The sequence below is a fragment of the Cyprinus carpio genome, chromosome B3 (assembly GCF_018340385.1).
Source record: "Cyprinus carpio isolate SPL01 chromosome B3, ASM1834038v1, whole genome shotgun sequence".
NCBI classification, from domain to species: Eukaryota; Metazoa; Chordata; class Actinopteri; order Cypriniformes; family Cyprinidae; genus Cyprinus; species Cyprinus carpio.
The window spans coordinates 26,539,050-26,556,275 of NC_056599.1; the positions used below are offsets into that span (position 1 = coordinate 26,539,050).

The 17,226-nt window shown below is 39.0% G+C and overlaps 2 protein-coding genes and 1 long non-coding RNA gene across 4 annotated transcripts; 2 read left to right on the forward strand and 1 right to left on the reverse strand.

The window, feature by feature from the left end:
• Positions 1-406: 406 nt before the first annotated feature.
• Positions 407-9,507, forward strand: LOC109069549 (DNA polymerase delta catalytic subunit-like). 2 transcript variants are annotated; one of them, XM_042720488.1, is made up of 24 exons: positions 407-556; positions 1,427-1,625; positions 1,812-1,925; positions 2,011-2,151; positions 2,245-2,370; positions 2,914-3,082; positions 3,179-3,293; positions 3,394-3,523; positions 4,105-4,271; positions 4,361-4,465; positions 4,635-4,775; positions 4,864-4,974; positions 5,104-5,295; positions 5,384-5,472; positions 6,048-6,164; positions 6,321-6,434; positions 7,223-7,370; positions 7,456-7,551; positions 7,623-7,760; positions 7,848-8,023; positions 8,220-8,372; positions 8,593-8,695; positions 8,775-8,907; positions 9,375-9,507. In XM_042720488.1, the coding sequence occupies exons 2-24, from the start codon at positions 1,439-1,441 to the stop codon at positions 9,497-9,499; spliced, it is 3,090 nt and encodes a 1,029-aa protein (XP_042576422.1). In that variant the 5' UTR covers positions 407-556; positions 1,427-1,438; the 3' UTR covers positions 9,500-9,507. The 2 variants fall into 2 exon arrangements, with proteins under 2 accessions (XP_042576422.1, XP_042576423.1); XM_042720489.1 differs by lacking the exon at positions 407-556 and adding an exon at positions 740-1,026.
• Positions 9,508-9,659: 152 nt separating this feature from the next.
• LOC122136568 lies at positions 9,660-10,135 on the forward strand. The gene is made up of 2 exons (XR_006154233.1): positions 9,660-9,812; positions 9,918-10,135. It is a non-coding gene; the product is annotated as an uncharacterized LOC122136568 (long non-coding RNA).
• A 1,220-nt stretch (positions 10,136-11,355) lies between these two features.
• On the reverse strand, positions 11,356-16,930 carry zgc:55558. The gene is made up of 5 exons (XM_019086188.2): positions 16,601-16,930; positions 15,900-16,011; positions 15,261-15,439; positions 14,704-14,863; positions 11,356-12,645 (listed from the first exon to the last, which is right to left on the reverse strand). Exons 2-5 carry the CDS (start codon positions 16,008-16,010, stop codon positions 12,532-12,534), a joined length of 564 nt encoding a protein of 187 aa, XP_018941733.1. The 5' UTR covers position 16,011; positions 16,601-16,930; the 3' UTR covers positions 11,356-12,531.
• Between the last annotated feature and the right edge of the window lie 296 nt (positions 16,931-17,226).

The following is a 17,226-nucleotide window of genomic DNA, read 5'->3' on the forward strand; positions in this document are numbered from 1 at the left end:
TGCTAAATAAAGTACTTTTCCCCCCATTGTATAATAAAGATGTAAAGAACGGTAAATATTTGTATTAATTATTATGTATGACATATTATTTATTAATTATTCTTTATAAAATGGAATGTAATATTCAACAATTTCATATTCTTATTCTTTATAAAATGGAATGTAATATTCAACCATTGCATATTCAGGAATAACAGCATCATCAAGTATTTCAATAAATATCTAGATAAAATGGGAAAAAGTACAAAGTGCTATTTGGCTGCAAGTCTATTTTTTGGATTATAATTCTGACTCACATTCGATCTCTTTATTTATTAAAACACTGTTTTTTTAATCACTTTTCTCAAACACGACCTTCTCAACATGGCAGTAGTCGTCGTCCAAATACAAGCGATTCACTTCCTACATTTCGACCAATTGCAGTCCTCCGTGGGCCCTACGCAATTTTCCCGGGAAAACGGATGTTGGTCAAGTGCGGTGGAAACTGACGCTGTGAAGTGGCGGGAGATTTGTGAAGTACACATGTGGAGTGATAGCGGTCGAGCTGGAATAAAAGGTGAAAGATTATACATTTGTTCAGCGGCTGGAGCTCACCTTGATATATTACACTGCCTGATGCAGCTTATTTTGCAGCGTAGCATGAGTTTGCTGCCTCTCTTTGTTGTTTTGCATGTTGCTAACATGTTTTGCTAAGTTTCTTGTTTGTCCGGTTCGCCTAGTGTAGCATATAAATTAATAATCCGCACGCAATCTGAACGTAAACATTATGAGCCTAAATCTTGTTTATGCGATCGTTCTGTTGCTGGATTAACGTTAAATGTTTATTTTCATTGCTGAATTATCCGTCGAGATTTAATTATAAGTGAAATAATAACGTTACTTGTGTGCAAAAGTTAAAATAACCTGTACTTTGTGTATGTTGCTTGTTAAACGAAGCATTGCTGATTATGCACAATACAGTAATGATGCTGACCTAAACTAAAGATGCCCAGATCATCACAAACAATAGCTTCTAAATAGTTCCAAGTAAGACTAGTGAAAGTTTGCAAATCACTAACGTTACTGTTTTATAAGTCACGTGTCTGTCAAACTGCACAAACCTATGAAACAATTAAGCGGCTAATTTTGAAAGACCACTTTACTAATTTCTACACCTGTTTTCTTAGCCCCGCCCCTTTGATGCAAATGACGTTTAAATGCTCTCTCACGCTCCTTTTTTAATGTTATTCTTTAAGGTTTTTTTGATGTTATTTTTATTTTTTTAGACGTTTAGTCGTGTGACATGCACTATATCTTCACTTTATTATATTCCATTATAAATACTTTGTTACACAACATGTGTTCAACACATATTTAGTTGGCAAGATAGACGTGGGCGTTTGTAAGTGTTTGATTTGCTCATAAAAAGCTGATATTGTTTTTGCAGGGCTGCTTCAGAATGGAGTTTAAAAGGCGCAATGGAGGCCCTACAGTGGGCGGGGCTTCACAGGCAAAGAAGGGGAAAATGAACACAGAATGGGAGGATAGTCCCTCCCAGTTTGAAGAGGAACTCGCTCTATTTGATGAAATGGAAATGGAGGCGGAGTCAGGGGAGGGGCAAGCAGGTCATGATGTCATTCCAGTGGGTAAGTACGCATTTTGTCTGTTTCTTTGCAATTAAATTGCATTTATTAAGATATTGTTGCTGTATAAAAAAGTTTTTCTGAATAACATGTTAATCCATGAATACAGTTACAGTACAAAACAAAAACCAAATTCTAATCTATACATACTTAGAAACATACATACATGATCTGCCCTCTTTTGCTCAGGTGACTTATTCTCTGCTGATCTTAATCCACGTTGGAAACGACCTCATGCACCTCCTCTACAACCAAACTCAGACACACTAATATTCCAGCAGATAGACCTGGATTACTACTTGGGTGAGATGCACATGCGCTGTCAAATGCACACATAAAAATCCATAATCTAGGTCTTTCCTTCAGTGTGTCGTTGTCTGGTATTTAGGATCTGCTGTGGCGGGAATGCCCGGGCAGGTACAGGGCAAAGTGCCCATAGTGCGCATGTTTGGTGTGACGGACAGTGGAAATAGCGTGTGCTGCCATGTTCATGGATTCGCGCCGTATTTCTATGTTCCTGCTCCCAACGGTGAGCTGCCAATTACAGGAATCTGCTCCGTGTCATTGAGATGTATTAAACACATTTTTCATGATTTCAATGGTATGTCTGTGTCTTTCTCAGGTTTTACAAATGCACACTTGGCTGAGTTTCAGAGAGAGCTGAACTCTGTTGTATTAAAGGATATGCGGTCCAATAAAGACAATATAGCGGTCACTGTGCTGGCAGTGGACATCACCAAGAAGGAAAGTAAGTCGTCTTAGTGTACATTTTTTTTGTATACACTACCATTCAAAAGTTTGTGATCGGTAATTATTTTTTTTTTTTGTTAGTTTAGGTGTTATTTTTTTTTTTGTGTTTATTTTAAATGATTTTTTTTTTTAATACCTTGCTCAAGTGTTCAGTGTCGCATGCTTCAGTAATCATTGTAATATGCTGATTTGGTGCTCAAGTAACATTTCTTACTGTTATCAGTGTTGGAAACAGTGGTGCTGCTTAATATTTTTGTAGAAACCATTTGTTTTTCCATTATTCTTTAATAAACAAAAAGTTCGAAAGAACATCATTTATATGAAACAGAAATATTTTTTAACATTAGAAATGTCGTTACTGTCCCTTTTGATCAATTTAATGGATCCTGTTGAATAAATGTAAAAAAAAAAAATGTAGTTAATAGTAATTAATTTTTTACCTTCTTTTTTATATCTTAACTGAAAACAGCTTTTTAACTATTTCAAGTGAAACAGTTTTTGTGATGTGCTATAGCTGACTGACTTTTCCCTATTTGTGCAGGTATGTATCACTACCATGGAAACAAACCTCTTGAATTTTTGCGCATCACCATGGCAATGCCGCGTCTGATTGCCCCGGCGAAGCGTCTTCTGGAGCAGGGTTTTAAATTTGCCAACTTCGCCACCCAGAGCTACCAGGCCTATGAAGCCAACATTGACTTTGAGATCAGGTGTGTGTTTGAAAGTCTCTGAAACTGGTGATGTGGACATTGTTTGCTCGACCCGATAAAGCATGTGAGATTTGCTGAATGTGTGTGTGATGGCAGGTTCATGGTGGACAGTGATGTGGTCGGTTGCTGCTGGATTGAGCTTCCTAAAGGAAAGTACAGGCTGAGGGAGGAGAGGAGCGTAGGACAGACAGACTCAAAATATCCAGGAAAGGTATAAACATAAGAGCACTCAGTTAAGGCATTAGAGCGATGGAAATAGGTATTGAACTGCCACACTCATGTGGTGTGTCTTTAATGTGTTTCTCTCTCAGGTGTCGCTGTGTCAGTATGAGGTGGATGTGGCATGGAATCACTTGGTCAGTCATCCAGCTGAAGGAGAGTGGCAGAGGATCGCTCCTCTCAGAGTCCTGAGCTTTGATATTGAGTGTGCAGGAAGAAAAGGTGTGTTTGTTTTTGTTTTCCTCTCCTTGTTTAGGCTCTTTTAGTTTAGCTTATTTTGAGTTTGATGTGTTGGTTTCAGTGGTAGCCCGTAAAACCATGTGGTAGAAAGTTGTGAATCTGACACTGATTGTGCTGGACCTCAGTATTTCTGGTGGAAATTTTGGTATCAGTATCATCACTCTTTAGCAGTCCACAAGGTCACATTTTTATTGTTAAATAATTAAAAAAAAGTTACAGTTGCTTTTTTCCCTGAATCAAATCATCTAAAAACTCATTTTATGGTATTGAAAATGTTATACAACTACTGCATCTACTTTAGTATAAATATTAGTTGTATAGTTAGAAAACTAATGTTATACTTTACACCCATACATATTTCTATCAAATTGGGTTTTATCACTTTTTGAATTTATCCTTTTAATTATATATTGGTGTGTGTATATATACACACCAACCCATTTGTCAGTGTAACACATTACCAAATTAACTTTCTAAGTAGTAGCCACCATGTGCCACTTGTGTGCTTGTTCTTTTGTATGATAGCCTGCTGTGTGAATAACTGAACTGTTTGTGTGTTACAGGTGTGTTTCCGGAGCCAGAGATTGATCCAGTGATTCAGATCGCCTCTATGGTGCAGCGTCAGGGAGAGAAGGAGCCATTTATCCGGACGGTCTTCACCTTACAGAGCTGTGCCAGTATAGTGGGCTCCCAGATTCTCTGCTTTACTCAAGAGAAACAGCTACTGCAGGTACATACGCACAGATTCACACAATTATACTTACACCGAAATGTGTACATGTGCATTTTCTTATAAATGTATATGTGTGATTATCTCAGAGTTGGGCTGAGTTTGTAAGGACAGTGGATCCTGACATCATCACTGGCTACAATATCCAAAACTTTGACCTTCCTTACCTCCTCAACAGAGCTGCAACCTTAAAGGTAACGTTTTTTTTTTTTTTTTTTTATAACTAAGATTCATTTATTTTTATCTTTTTGTGTGTTGTGATGGAAAGTGAACACAAACCCAGTGGGATAAGTGGTGGCACCTGTCAGAAGGTTTTATATTATAATACAGGCAGGTGAATGAGCCACTGTTTTCTCTCTGTAGGTGAGTTTGTTCCCGTATCTGGGCCGTGTTTGGGGCTGTAAATCGGTCTTGAAAGACTCTAGCTTCCAGAGCAAACAGATGGGCCGCAGAGAGAACAAAACAGTCAATATGGAGGGACGTGTGCAGTTTGACCTACTACAGGTGCGCACACTTAAACTCTCAAACTGTGGCATCATATTGATTCATGACTGCACATGCTGTGACTCACCAAGTTTTCTCTGTGTTGTAGGTGTTGCTGAGGGATTATAAACTGCGCTCTTACACACTAAACGCCGTCAGTTTCCATTTTCTGCAGGAGCAGAAGGAGGATGTGCAGCATTCTATCATCACAGACCTACAGGTGCAGCCAATCAGATCTCTGTCCCATTCTTATAGCCAATCAGATCCCTCAACTCCATCTAAAGCAGTAAACCTACAAAAGAAAAAAAACTGTCTTTTCTTTCTCTTTTTATTATTTGTTTTCCATTAGAATGGGAATGAGCAGACCCGCAGGCGTTTGGCTGTGTACTGTCTGAAGGATGCGTATCTGCCTCTGCGCTTGCTGCAGAAGTTAATGTGTGTCATTAATTACATGGAAATGGCCAGAGTTACCGGGGTGCCCCTGACCTACCTGCTCTCTCGTGGACAGCAGATTAAAGTGGTTTCACAGCTCCTGAGACAGGTCTGCGCATGTCTCTTTGTAACACGTTAATGTAACGAACCTAGAGAACAATATGCTTAAATGTATTTTCAATGGCTTAAAATTCTAGGCCATGAAGCAGGATCTGGTGATGCCAGTGGTGAGGACAGAGGGTGGAGAGGACTACACTGGAGCCACTGTCATAGAACCAGAGAAAGGGTTTGTACACGCTTCCTTTGTGATCATATTTTCATTCTCAAATCAGAGAACATGTAAATCACATCAAATATTAAGCAGCATAACTGTTTTCATTATTAATAATAAAAAGAAATTTTTCTTGAGTACCATATCATCATATTAGAATGATTTATGAAGGATCATGTGACATTGAAGACAGGATATTGGTATAGAAAAGATTAAAATAGAAAATGGTTCTTTTAAATTTTAGTAATATTTTACAATATTACTGTTTTATCCTCAGTGAGCAAATAAAATCTTTCAAAAACAAAAAAATCTTTCTAACGCCAAATTTTTCACCTGTGGTGTCAATAAATACAAGTGCTTAAGAGAGCTTTATTTATTCATTCCAAAGACTTCCTAGTGGCTGACAACAGATTCTTACAGTCTTTTCTTTCTGATAGCTAATAAAAAATGACCTTAACTAGTATTTTGTGTATTATGTAATGTAAAAATGCAATAATAAGGTGGGAAAGTTGAAGCAACATTTAGATTGTGCAGATGATTTGCTTTGTAGATGATTCACCAATTTGGAAACTCTGTGTGTGTGTTTACAGGTATTACAGTGTTCCTATTGCGACTCTGGATTTCTCCTCACTGTATCCCTCCATCATGATGGCTCATAATTTATGTTACACTACTCTCCTGCAGAAAAGCCAGGTGGACAAACTCGGGTGAGAGAAGTGTGTGTGTTATTGTTTTTTTTTTTAAGTGTTGTTGTGGTGATTTTTTCTTAATGCTTTTACATTTTTTTTATTTATTTATTTTTATTTTTTTATTTTCCTTTTATTTTCTCTATATATTGTGTGTGTGCATGTGCACAATTTTAGTCTGGCTCCAGAAGATTTCATCAAGACCCCGACAGGTGATCTGTTTGTGAAGAGCTCTGTGAGGAAGGGCCTTCTCCCTGAGATCCTGGAAAACCTGCTGAGTGCCAGGAAAAGGTGAGCTCAACAATTAAAAGAAATGGAGATTGTTAAACTATTCACTCCTGATGATGAACAGTTCAGTGTAACTAAAAATTTATTTCACCTCAAATTTGTGTCTTCTGTATTTATATAGTTATTTTAAAGGTATAGTTCACCCAGAAATGAAAATTCTGTCATTAATTACTCAGCCTCATGTCATTCCAAACCTGTAATACCCTCTTCAGAACACAAATTATGATATTTTTGATTAAATCCGAGAGCTTTCTGACAATGCAAAGTCAGCAACGCAACTGCGCATTCAAGGTCCAGAAAGGTAGTAGGGACATAGTAGTTAGGACAAGGACAAGTAGTTAAAATAGTCCATATGACATCAGTGATTCAACCATAATGTTACGAAGCTACGAGAAATACTTTTTGCATAATAATGACTTTATTCAATGATTTCTTCTGTTCTTTGTCAGTCTCTGCCGCCATTCCCAAGGCGCATGCGTGTAACGATGTCACATGGACTGTTTTATTAATGTCCTCACTACCTTTCTGGTTATTGACTGCATCAGTTGCATTGCTATCTACGCAGAGTTAGAAAGCTTTCAGATTTCATCAAAAATATTTTGTGTTCCGATGAGAAACGAATGTCTTACGGGTTTGAAACGACATGAGAGTGAGTAATTAATGACAGAATTCTCATTTTTGGGTGAACTAACCCTTTAACATTAACTTATCAAATCTCATCATTCTTTTACCAGGATTTGAATATATATAATAATCAAATGTTGACTCTAGACTCTTTGATGTGCCTGTAGGGCGAAGGCAGAGCTGAAGAAAGAGACAGACCCCTTTAAAAAGCAGGTGCTGGACGGAAGGCAGTTGGCTTTGAAGATCAGTGCAAACTCAGTGTACGGGTTCACCGGGGCTCAGGTGGGCAAACTGCCCTGTCTGGAGATCTCTCAGGTCAGTTTCAGCACTCACACATGGACAAATACCGTCAGATGGTTTCAAACAGAGATGCTTTAAGCTTTTTTTTTTTAATCTGCAGAGCGTCACTGGCTTTGGTAGGCAGATGATTGAACAGACCAAACAGCTTGTGGAATCAAGATACACGATCTCTAATGGTTACCAGGCAGATGCAAAGGTATTTAATCACATGAACGTGTTTTACCTCGCACTAAAAACATGCAGTGATGCGAGTCTAATGTGTTTCAGGTCGTCTATGGAGACACTGACTCTGTGATGGTGAAACTAGGTGTGGCCACAGTGCAGGAAGCAATGAATCTGGGAAAGGAGGCCGCCGAATGGGTTTCCTCCCACTTCGTTCCACCAATCAAATTAGAGTTTGAGAAGGTACAGAAATAACTCCCAAGATTTCACAACAGAATCCATCAAGTATTATTCCTAAGAAGCTTAGTAATCTCTTTGACACTTTTTCAGGTGTATTACCCATATCTGCTGATCAATAAGAAGCGGTACGCCGGCTTGTATTTCTCTTCTAATGCTGAACATCATGATAAGATGGACTGCAAAGGAATTGAGACCGTCAGACGAGACAACTGCCCTCTAGTGGCCAACCTTATCAACACATGCCTCCAAAACATCCTCATTGACAGGTACAAACATTGACACACACAGAAAACCCCCATGTGCTTGGATACGTGACGGTGACGCACAGACTAACGTGTAAGAGTGAAGACATGACTCTACAAGCCTTAACAAAAGCCATTTTTGTTTATGATGGGGTTGCAACATACCTTAGATGTATCCATATACGCACATTAATTGCAATGGTATGATGATGTGTTTCAGAGACCCTGATGGAGCAGTAGCTCATGCTAAAGAGGTGATCTCTGACCTTCTGTGCAACCGCATTGACATCAGTCAGCTGGTCATAACTAAAGAGCTCACACGCACTGCACAGGAGTATGCTGGCAAACAGGCCCACGTTGAGCTAGCAGAGAGGTGCGTGTTTGTTTTTATTATCTGCACTGTTAGTTCATAAGTGCAAAATTCTCCATTCTGACACTGAAATGTGCCATTCACCTGATTGAGACAAATCTGAGGAGTTTTTATTTGTGATTATCTGAAAGGAACTGTGTATAGAAAGGTTTAGATGGCATACCTCTGTATGATGGTACAGCTGCTTTGTGCACAGGGATAATCATGGTAACCTCTGTTTTAGGATGCGGAAGCGCGATGCCGGTAGCGCTCCAAACCTTGGAGATCGAGTCCCGTACGTCATCATCAAAGCAGCAAAGGGAGTGGCAGCATATATGAAATCAGAGGTCAGTGTTGTGTAATGCCTGTTTTTAATTGGCGGATTTCCTGTACGGTAGTTGTTTATGTTGAGTTATATCTCCTCAGGACCCCATCTATGTGCTGGAGAACAACATCCCTATAGACACACAGTACTACCTGGAGCAGCAGCTGTCCAAACCTTTACTGCGCATCTTTGAACCCATACTGGGCGAGAGCAAAGCTGAGAGTGTGTTGCTGAGTGAGTATCATCTGTTAAGCTTTGAACCCGCTGCACAATCTGTCTGGGAGAATGTTTGGCCTTCATACAAACTTTCCAATCACATGGATTCCTATTAATAGGACTGCAAAAAATTCACCAAACAACAGTAAATGTGTGACCTTACTTTAAGAGATTTAGACATTAATTCAGTTCCTGTTCTGGCCAGTTCAGTGTTTTTGTTCAGTGAAGGATTTTTCAGTCTGATTCAAACTCTTCAGACTCTTATGAGTCTTTATGATTCATTAAAACAGCAGGCTCATGAGAGTATTTATTAGTGAAACTGCATTGTTTGTTCATTTTTATTTTTTAAAGTGCAGCCAGCATGAACTTCATAATAGAAAGATGTTTATATTGTTTTGTTATAATTTTTTTCTCTCATCAAATTCATTTCAAACTGCAAACTATAGTAAAGAAGATAATCCATCTGCTTTTCTGTGTTGTTTCAGAGGGCGATCACACACGCTGTAAGACTGTCTTGACATCTAGAGTTGGTGGTCTCATGGCTTTTGCTCAGAAACGAAGCACATGTATTGGCTGCCGAGCTGTGCTCAAAACAGATGGTATGTATTAGGTGTGTGTATTAGGTGTTTGTTTTGGTTTGTGTAGTAGATCAAATAACTGAAGTGATTTTTTTTTTGTTTTCTACTGTGGATGTGTTTTATTTGTGTTATGAGAGAGGGTAGGGTCTTTGTTTTATAGAGGTGTGTTTTGTGTTTATATATGTACAAATCATGGCAAACTTGTCTTCGTAAGTGCGGCTGAAGATTGTTGATCTGTGTCCTTTAGATCACTCATCTGTCGACTCTGGAGGAGAAATTCTCTCGTCTGTGGACTCAGTGTCAGCGCTGTCAAGGTTCACTGCATGAAGAAGTGCTGTGTACCAGGTATTTACACTAGGCCTGGACAATATAGCAAAAAATCTCTATAGTATAATTATTTGCGTTAGTGGTAGTGAATAAAACCATTTTTTTGTTTTCTTTCTTTTTCAGTCGAGACTGCCCCATCTTTTACATGAGGAAGAAAGTGCAGAAAGATTTAGACGACCAGGAGAAGCTCGTCTCCCGTTTTGGTTGGTGATGGACGAGGATCTTTTCTTTTGTCTTCAGCTTTACCTCTATCTTACCTCAGTGAAAGAGTCCGTCTCATTCCGTTTTGTAAAGAATCATCATTTTCTAGTCGCTGAATAAATACTGCATTTTTTGTAAAATGGGTGTGTTTTCTTGGCTGATTTAGCATTATACTTAAAGCTGCAGTTGCTCTTGCGGTTAATAAACAGAACTGCATGTGTCTTGTGGAAGAAGATTGTATCCGGAGCTGCTTCTCTCTGTTTATGTCTATGACGAGTCATGCAGGTACTGTGGTACTCCGCTGCACTTCCCACCAGAACCAGTCTATAATAGTCTGAATATAAAGACTTGTGTACTGTAGTGATTCAGGAGAAGCCAAAAACACAGTTTGGAAAATGGATTCATGATGTACTTGCTTATATACATTTTGTAAATTAAGAACACAAAAAAGTTGTGGACTGCAGCTTTAAATATTTTTTTAATTAAAATCTTTATTCATTACAGGTTTGAGTTTGAAATGAAGGCATAATGGCTGTTCCTATAGTTATGAAAAAATACATTTATTTAATTAACAATTCTAATGTCAATGTTATTTTTAAAATGCTATCATCAGATGGAAATGGATTTAAATTTCTTATTTTTATCAGAAAAACAAAAGTGCTTGTCCAGTAATCGCAATAATGGTGACCGGGTGGTGGGCTCCAAGTAAATCTGTTATCTGAGATTCAACCTATAGCTTTTGTCTTAAAAGTGATCCTTTACTGTAAAGCTACTTTTGTAGGATTTTTTTTCTTTTCCAGTTCAGCAGGGTTCAGAAAACAAATATAGCTTTTGTCTTAAAGATAGGAAATTTTATATATCATATATATTGGAAATATTTTATATATCCCTTATATTGCATTCGTGCATGTTTTGGTTTATGTTATTGGTTACATACCGGTGCTTGAAATCCCACATGGATAACACCAGAACAAGAATCTTTCTCAGGCAACCTAGGTCATATGGTGAAATTATGGGAATTAAAAAAATATATATATATATATTTCTTGCTAACAGTTCCTCATTGGTTTAACTTAAGCAACTGTTTTTGTCTCTTAAAGCTACTTTTGGCCAAAATTATTTATTAACTCACTGGCCATAACTACTGTATGATTTTTGGCCATGTTATACCAAAACGTTTACTAATCAAGAATCACTGGCCATTTATAGCACATCGTTTATTAATAATGTTAGGCCCGCTCTGGTATGACCATAATAGCACATTCTATACCTGTCGTGACACTTAAAGCAGATATAATAACTGAAAAGTTAAGTTTCAACCACATTTGGAGGTTTGAATATTGAGGAAATCACACAGTCATCTAGCCAAAAGTCTCTTTATTCACAAAACATATAACTACAGTTATCAATGTGGCAAAGGCAATGCATCAATCACAAGTTTTGGTCAATTGTTTAGCCTGAACCAAAACTATTACTGTCTCTCCTGTCAATCTTAAAAAAAAATAAAATAAAATAAGCCTCGCCCTCCCAACCAAGCCTCATCACAGGTGGGAACAACTGGCATTTTACACAATTCATCATATTACATGAAATGTTAATGTCCAATACAATGCTGGTATGTGTACTGAAATGGTTCAGTATTAACGGTTACAAAAATACAGGATTTTCCCATAAAATACTGCTGGGAGAAAGAAAGCTTGATTTCTTTTTTCCTGAAATTCATAATTATAGAAGGGCTACATTAGGTGTAGGACAGCTTAGTTTTAGTCCAAGCCATGACAACAACAGTAACCCGGGAAGAAACTGATCAAATGTAAATTTTGCACAAAGAAAAACGGTGACAACTACAGAAACCCCATTTGATGGAGCAAGTGCTAAAAATATGTTCTGAATAAATCCCACAATGCATAAGGTGGAAACACGTCTTAAGGTGTACAAAACATTATATTAGTGGCTCTAATGTGCTTTCTCACAGGCCACAAAAACTTTAGGGGACTTCTGAGCTACCTCTTTCCCGACCACCGTTGTGCTGACTGGCTCACAAAGTTTTGAGGAGATGAGACATGATCAGGCTTACTTAAAAACAGTTACCCATTACCAACATAAAGTATATCCCTTCACCACCTGATGAATTTGTTATAAACAAGATTCCTTGCTGCTGTGACTCTAAAATACGACTGTAAAACTGACACACATTGGGTCTTTTTAGCACAGAAGGGGAAACAGCAGCTCAAAGTTGACGAGTCCACATGAGATGAGACGAATTTGGAAATGTCTTTTCCAAAGCAATTCGGCAGTTGCTCGATTCTCACTGAGGTCTCGTGCGCACATACATACAAACACAAACAACAGCCAGTCAGGTTCCTATTCCTCAAAGGCTGGTGGCGTAAGAGAGTGGTAAGAAAAGGAGATGGGGTGTGTATGTATGTGTAATGCTACAGTAGTGTGTGTGTGTGTGTGTGTGTGTGTGTGTGTGTGTGGCCTTGAGTGCATTGCTATCACAGGGGTTGCAGTGCGAGGCTGTACGCGTGTAGCGCTATAAAAGAGTGCAGCGTCTCTGTGTGTGCTTTTTGCTCTTCTTATTGCTGCGGTTCGTCTCCTTGTATCTTCGGATTTCCCGCACGAGAGAGTAAAATGCCTCCTCAACTCCCTGCAGACAGAAAAAGACAAGACCGATCTAGAACTAGTGGTGCTAAGGAGAAATCGCTAAAGTTTTGGTTTTGTCAAAAAGTCTAATGCACATTATTGAATTACAAACATGACACTTTTACTCTGATTTGCCCCCAGAAAAAGAAACAAATGCACACTCGTCCTGTCATCACCATCATTGTGTCTTCAGGTTTGCTGACATGTTTCTGGAGGGTTGGGTTTTGGAGAGGGCGTGTGACTGAAGTCTAGTGTCAACTGTTTTAGAATCTCAAATCTTAAACTGCTGTGAAATATCCTGCTTGATTAGTGTGCTCTGGTTCTCAACTACTTGGTGTGATATTTCATCATCTAATGCAGCCACATTCACTCATGGTTAAGGAACATTCACACAGAACACGTTTTTGCATTCCACTGCGCTGCTGTTCCATTGTTGTTGTTGTTGTTTTTTTTTGTAAAATCTGCTAGATGTTTGATTGTTGCACTTGCATCTCATCTTTTGCAGAGTCTCACATGACACTGTGTTCTAAAAACACAGCACTCGACCAACTAGTGTATAATATATATATATATATATATATATATATATAAATAATACTAATAACAAAAAAGGGCTAAATTTTGCCCATGATGAATTTGATTTGACACCCCCCCCTTCCCTTCCTGTTAGTTCTACGCTATCCAATACTAATACAGTATCCGCAACCCCCCCCCCCCCCCAAAAAAAAAAAAGATTTCAGTGTGAATTACCCCTATGATTGCTGTTGTTCTTAATATGATGCATTATAACATTATAACCTATTGTATTGCATTTATGCACTAGTTCAATAAACAACATTAATCACAACCTTCTTTCTGAAAGAATCCTGCATTATAGGGGTCCTATTATGCTCTAAAAACACATTATTTTTCACATATTTTACATTACTACAACACCTCTCTCTCCCCAGTCTGGCATGAACGGCTGGAATAGTTCCTGTATCAAATGAAGGCCCACCTTCTGAAATACGAAATGTGTTGTGATTGGTTAGCTTGGGCCAGTGTGTGATGTGATTGGCAGCACTCGGCTCCTGGTCAGGAAATGTCATGCCCCTTATCATAGCCGCCTGCTGTGAACTTCAGTGTGAATATTGCGTCAGAAATCAAATCAATTTGAGTGTGATGATTGTAACCACTCTAGACTCGTCTGTCTTGGGAAAGCTAGCGTGTCTCCGACATCATGATAACACACGTTGTCTTCTCTAATGCAGCTCAACCAGGTCTCGTCCCATTCGTCAATCTTTGTGATATCACAAATCCCGGAAAATATGTGTTGTAGTCCAAACGAGTCGTTCGTTGTAGTTTTTGAAAAGTGATTTCTGTTGAATAAAATATCACCTCTTGAAGTGGACTTTGAGCTTTGTAACTTTGCAAATCTTTTTTATGCTCAAACAGCAACATTACAGACTAACTAAACTTGAAAAAGTGAAAAAAGCATAATATGACCCATTTAAATTGGGGGGGGGGAAGTCGTGGCCTAATGGTCAGAGTGTTGAACTTGCAATCCAAGGGTTGTGAGTTTGAGTCTCTCGGGTCGGCAGGAATTGTAGGTGGGGGGGAGTGAATGTACAGTGCTCTCTCCACCTTCAATACCACGACTTCTGTGCCCTTGAGCAAGACACTGTACCCCAAACTGCTCCCCGGGCGCCGCAGCATAAATGGCTGCCCAATGCTCCGGGTGTGTGTTCATGGTTTGTGTTTGTTCACTGCTGTGTGTGTGCACTTTGGATGGGTTAAAAGCAGAGCATGAATTCCGAGTATGGGTCACCATACTTCGCTGTATGTCACGTCACTCACTTTTTTTTTTTCTTTTTTTTAAATAGACATAAAATTCCTACAAACAAGTTTTTGAACTTATTTTAACTTGAGCGCTGTGTTTTTATAATTGTGCGTCATGTGCAAGGTGCTGCTAAAGACGCAAGATGTGAGTACAATGGTCAAATGCTCCTGTCTAGCAGAAGTTTCCACCGAGAAACATTAGAAAAGCAGAGCAGTGGAATGCTAAAAACAGTTTTGCACACACCTGTCGCGTTTTGGCAGATGTTTCGACAAATGGGACCCCATAACTTCTGGCGAGTTCTTGGGCTTGACGCGTCTCTACAGTACGAGAGGCCAGGTCACTCTTGTTCCCCACCAGCACCATCGGGACGTTGTCGCTGTCTTTGACACGGTTTATTTGCTCCCTGCACAGAAACAAAGCACAACACGGTTGATTTTTCCACACAGAGTGATTTGTGAAATTCTACTAGACTAGTTGGTATATTAATGTAGTTCAGTGACGTCATCCTGCTGGATTGACATTTCATTTATTAATTTTTTTTTAGCTTAAAATCATTGTTGTCCATACAACAAAAGTGAATGGAACCCGAAACTGTTAGGTTACCAGCATTCTTCCAAACATCTTTAATGTTCCACAGAGGATAATAGGTCATGCAGGTTTGGAATGACATGAGTGTGAGTAAATAATGACAATCTTCATTTTAGACGGATTATCTTATCGTCTGAAAGACTATTTGATGGTAACCGATGCCAAATATTGTTTATATACTTCAGTCTGTCCACATGTGTTTGGCTATGTACCTGTAAAGATGCACGTCCTCAAAGGACTTGGCGTTGTTGATGGCAAACACACACAGAAAGCCCTCTCCTGTCCTCATATACTGATCTCTCATGGCACTGTACTCCTCCTGACCTGCGGTGTCCAGGATGTCCAGCAAACACGTCTCTCCGTCAATCACAACCTGCTTTCTGTAAGAATCCTGCATGGAATAGACATTAAAAGAGCTTGAGCTCAACTGTCATATCTGAGCTTTTACATGCTATGATGATCAACAAGGTATCAGCTGAATACACTAATAAAAACAAACAATAATCCTAAATCCTCTTACAGGGATAGTCCACCCAAAAATGTAACTTGTTTTATTATTTACTCCCCCTCATGTCATTTCAAACCTTTATGCATTTCCTTCTTCTGTGGAACACAAAACGAGATATTTTGGAGAACGTTGATGACCAAACAGTTTTGGCTCCCATTGACTCCCATAATATTTTTGTCCATACTATGGGAAACCAAACAGTTTGATTACCAACATTCTTCAAAATATCTTGTTTCGTGTTCCACAGAAGAAAGAATTCATGCATGATTGAGATGAGTGGGAGTGAGAGTTGACAGATTTCATTTTTGGTTTGGTTCACCTTTTAAAGAAGGTGACCTCGTACCTCAATAGTGGGGTCATACTCGTCCACAAAGTGATTCTGAATGAGCTGGATGGTCAGAGCGCTTTTCCCAACGCCACCAGCCCCCACAACTACCAGCTTGTATTCGGTCATTCTGGACGGGAGAGAGAGAAGGTGAATGGGGAGAGGGTTAGAAACACAAAATAGCGATCTCATTGGATTTAATCAGGAGCAACTTAGGAAAAACATAACCTTTACAGATAAGTTACAAGCCTCCCACTCTGACTGATACACTTACACAGAGATAAAAAAAAAAAAAAAAAAAAACTGAACACAAAAAAAAGATACTTTGACTGTATGGAAAACAAAGGCAGTGAAAGTAAATGGTGACTGGGCTGTCATTCTGCGTGACATTTCCTTTCGCTTTCCACAGAAGAAAGAAAAGTCACACAGGCTTGGGTCAACATGACGGTGGGTAAAAGATGACTCAATTTTCGTTTTTTTTGGGTGAACCGTTCCTTTAACAACTGGAGAAGAACATACATATTACATATGAGAGTTGACTGAGATTTTAAATTGCTGCGTTATCAACAAATCATATTTAAAGACATTAAAGACTGTGGTTTGAGATAGCGTTTAATCAGTTCCTATCGCATTTACTTAGCCGGCAAGCTCTTTATATCGCTATCTCAACTTCTATCAACAGGTAAGAAGTTATTTATCGGCTTATTTGTGTATTTTACCTTGTGAGCGGTTGTTCAGTCAGCTCGGCTCGCCCAGACGAAGCGCTTCAGGATGAATTAGTATTGAATGAAGTCCAAAGATTAGCCCCTGAGCCACATTACGATCGAGCAGACAAACTAAACTCTCCCGAGAGTCGAAGACAGGCTGGAAGTATTCGGGCTGATGAAAACCCAACCGTAAAAACACCAAAAAATATTATTATCTTAACTATGGTTCTCCAGTCTGGTCAAATTTCACGAAAACCCACATAAATCCACCCGTAGAGGCATTAGCTCCTCACGGCTAAGACTCTCCCAGATTCACTGAGGGCGAGGAGGGGGCGGGATCACTGGAGGAGATGACCAGTGAGATCCAGCCGGCCCGTTGGATTTTTAAATTCCATTGGGTGATGAATAAACGGAAGTACGAATTGACCAATGGTAGTGCAATGCCTCTTTCCAATTTCTCTCTTATGTCCCGCCCCCTGAATACGGACCAATCGGATTCGTTTTACATATTAAAAGGCCAGATATGCACGTCAAGCCATCAAAAGTCTCCGTTAAAAGTTTCACCTAGCCCTTAAAGGAACCTAAAATATACCTCAGAAAATATATGTAGTGTTTAATGTCTCATTGCATTTACAAAT

What these genes read in the sequence shown, in the direction of transcription:
- LOC109069549 (XM_042720488.1), top strand. Translation starts at nt 1,439, where the DNA reads ATGGAGTTTAAAAGGCGCAATGGAGGCCCTACAGTGGGCGGGGCTTCA. An exon ending in AACATTGACTTTGAGATCAG is followed by an intron (nt 3,083 to 3,178) that starts GTGTGTGTTTGA and finishes GTGTGATGGCAG; the next exon opens with GTTCATGGTGGACAGTGATG. An exon ending in AAGAGAAACAGCTACTGCAG is followed by an intron (nt 4,272 to 4,360) that starts GTACATACGCAC and finishes TGATTATCTCAG; the next exon opens with AGTTGGGCTGAGTTTGTAAG.
- zgc:55558 (XM_019086188.2), bottom strand. Translation starts at nt 16,010, where the DNA reads ATGACCGAATACAAGCTGGTAGTTGTGGGGGCTGGTGGCGTTGGGAAA. An exon ending in AGTATGACCCCACTATTGAG is followed by an intron (nt 15,440 to 15,899) that starts GTACGAGGTCAC and finishes TATTCCATGCAG; the next exon opens with GATTCTTACAGAAAGCAGGT. An exon ending in GAGGACGTGCATCTTTACAG is followed by an intron (nt 14,864 to 15,260) that starts GTACATAGCCAA and finishes GTTTCTGTGCAG; the next exon opens with GGAGCAAATAAACCGTGTCA.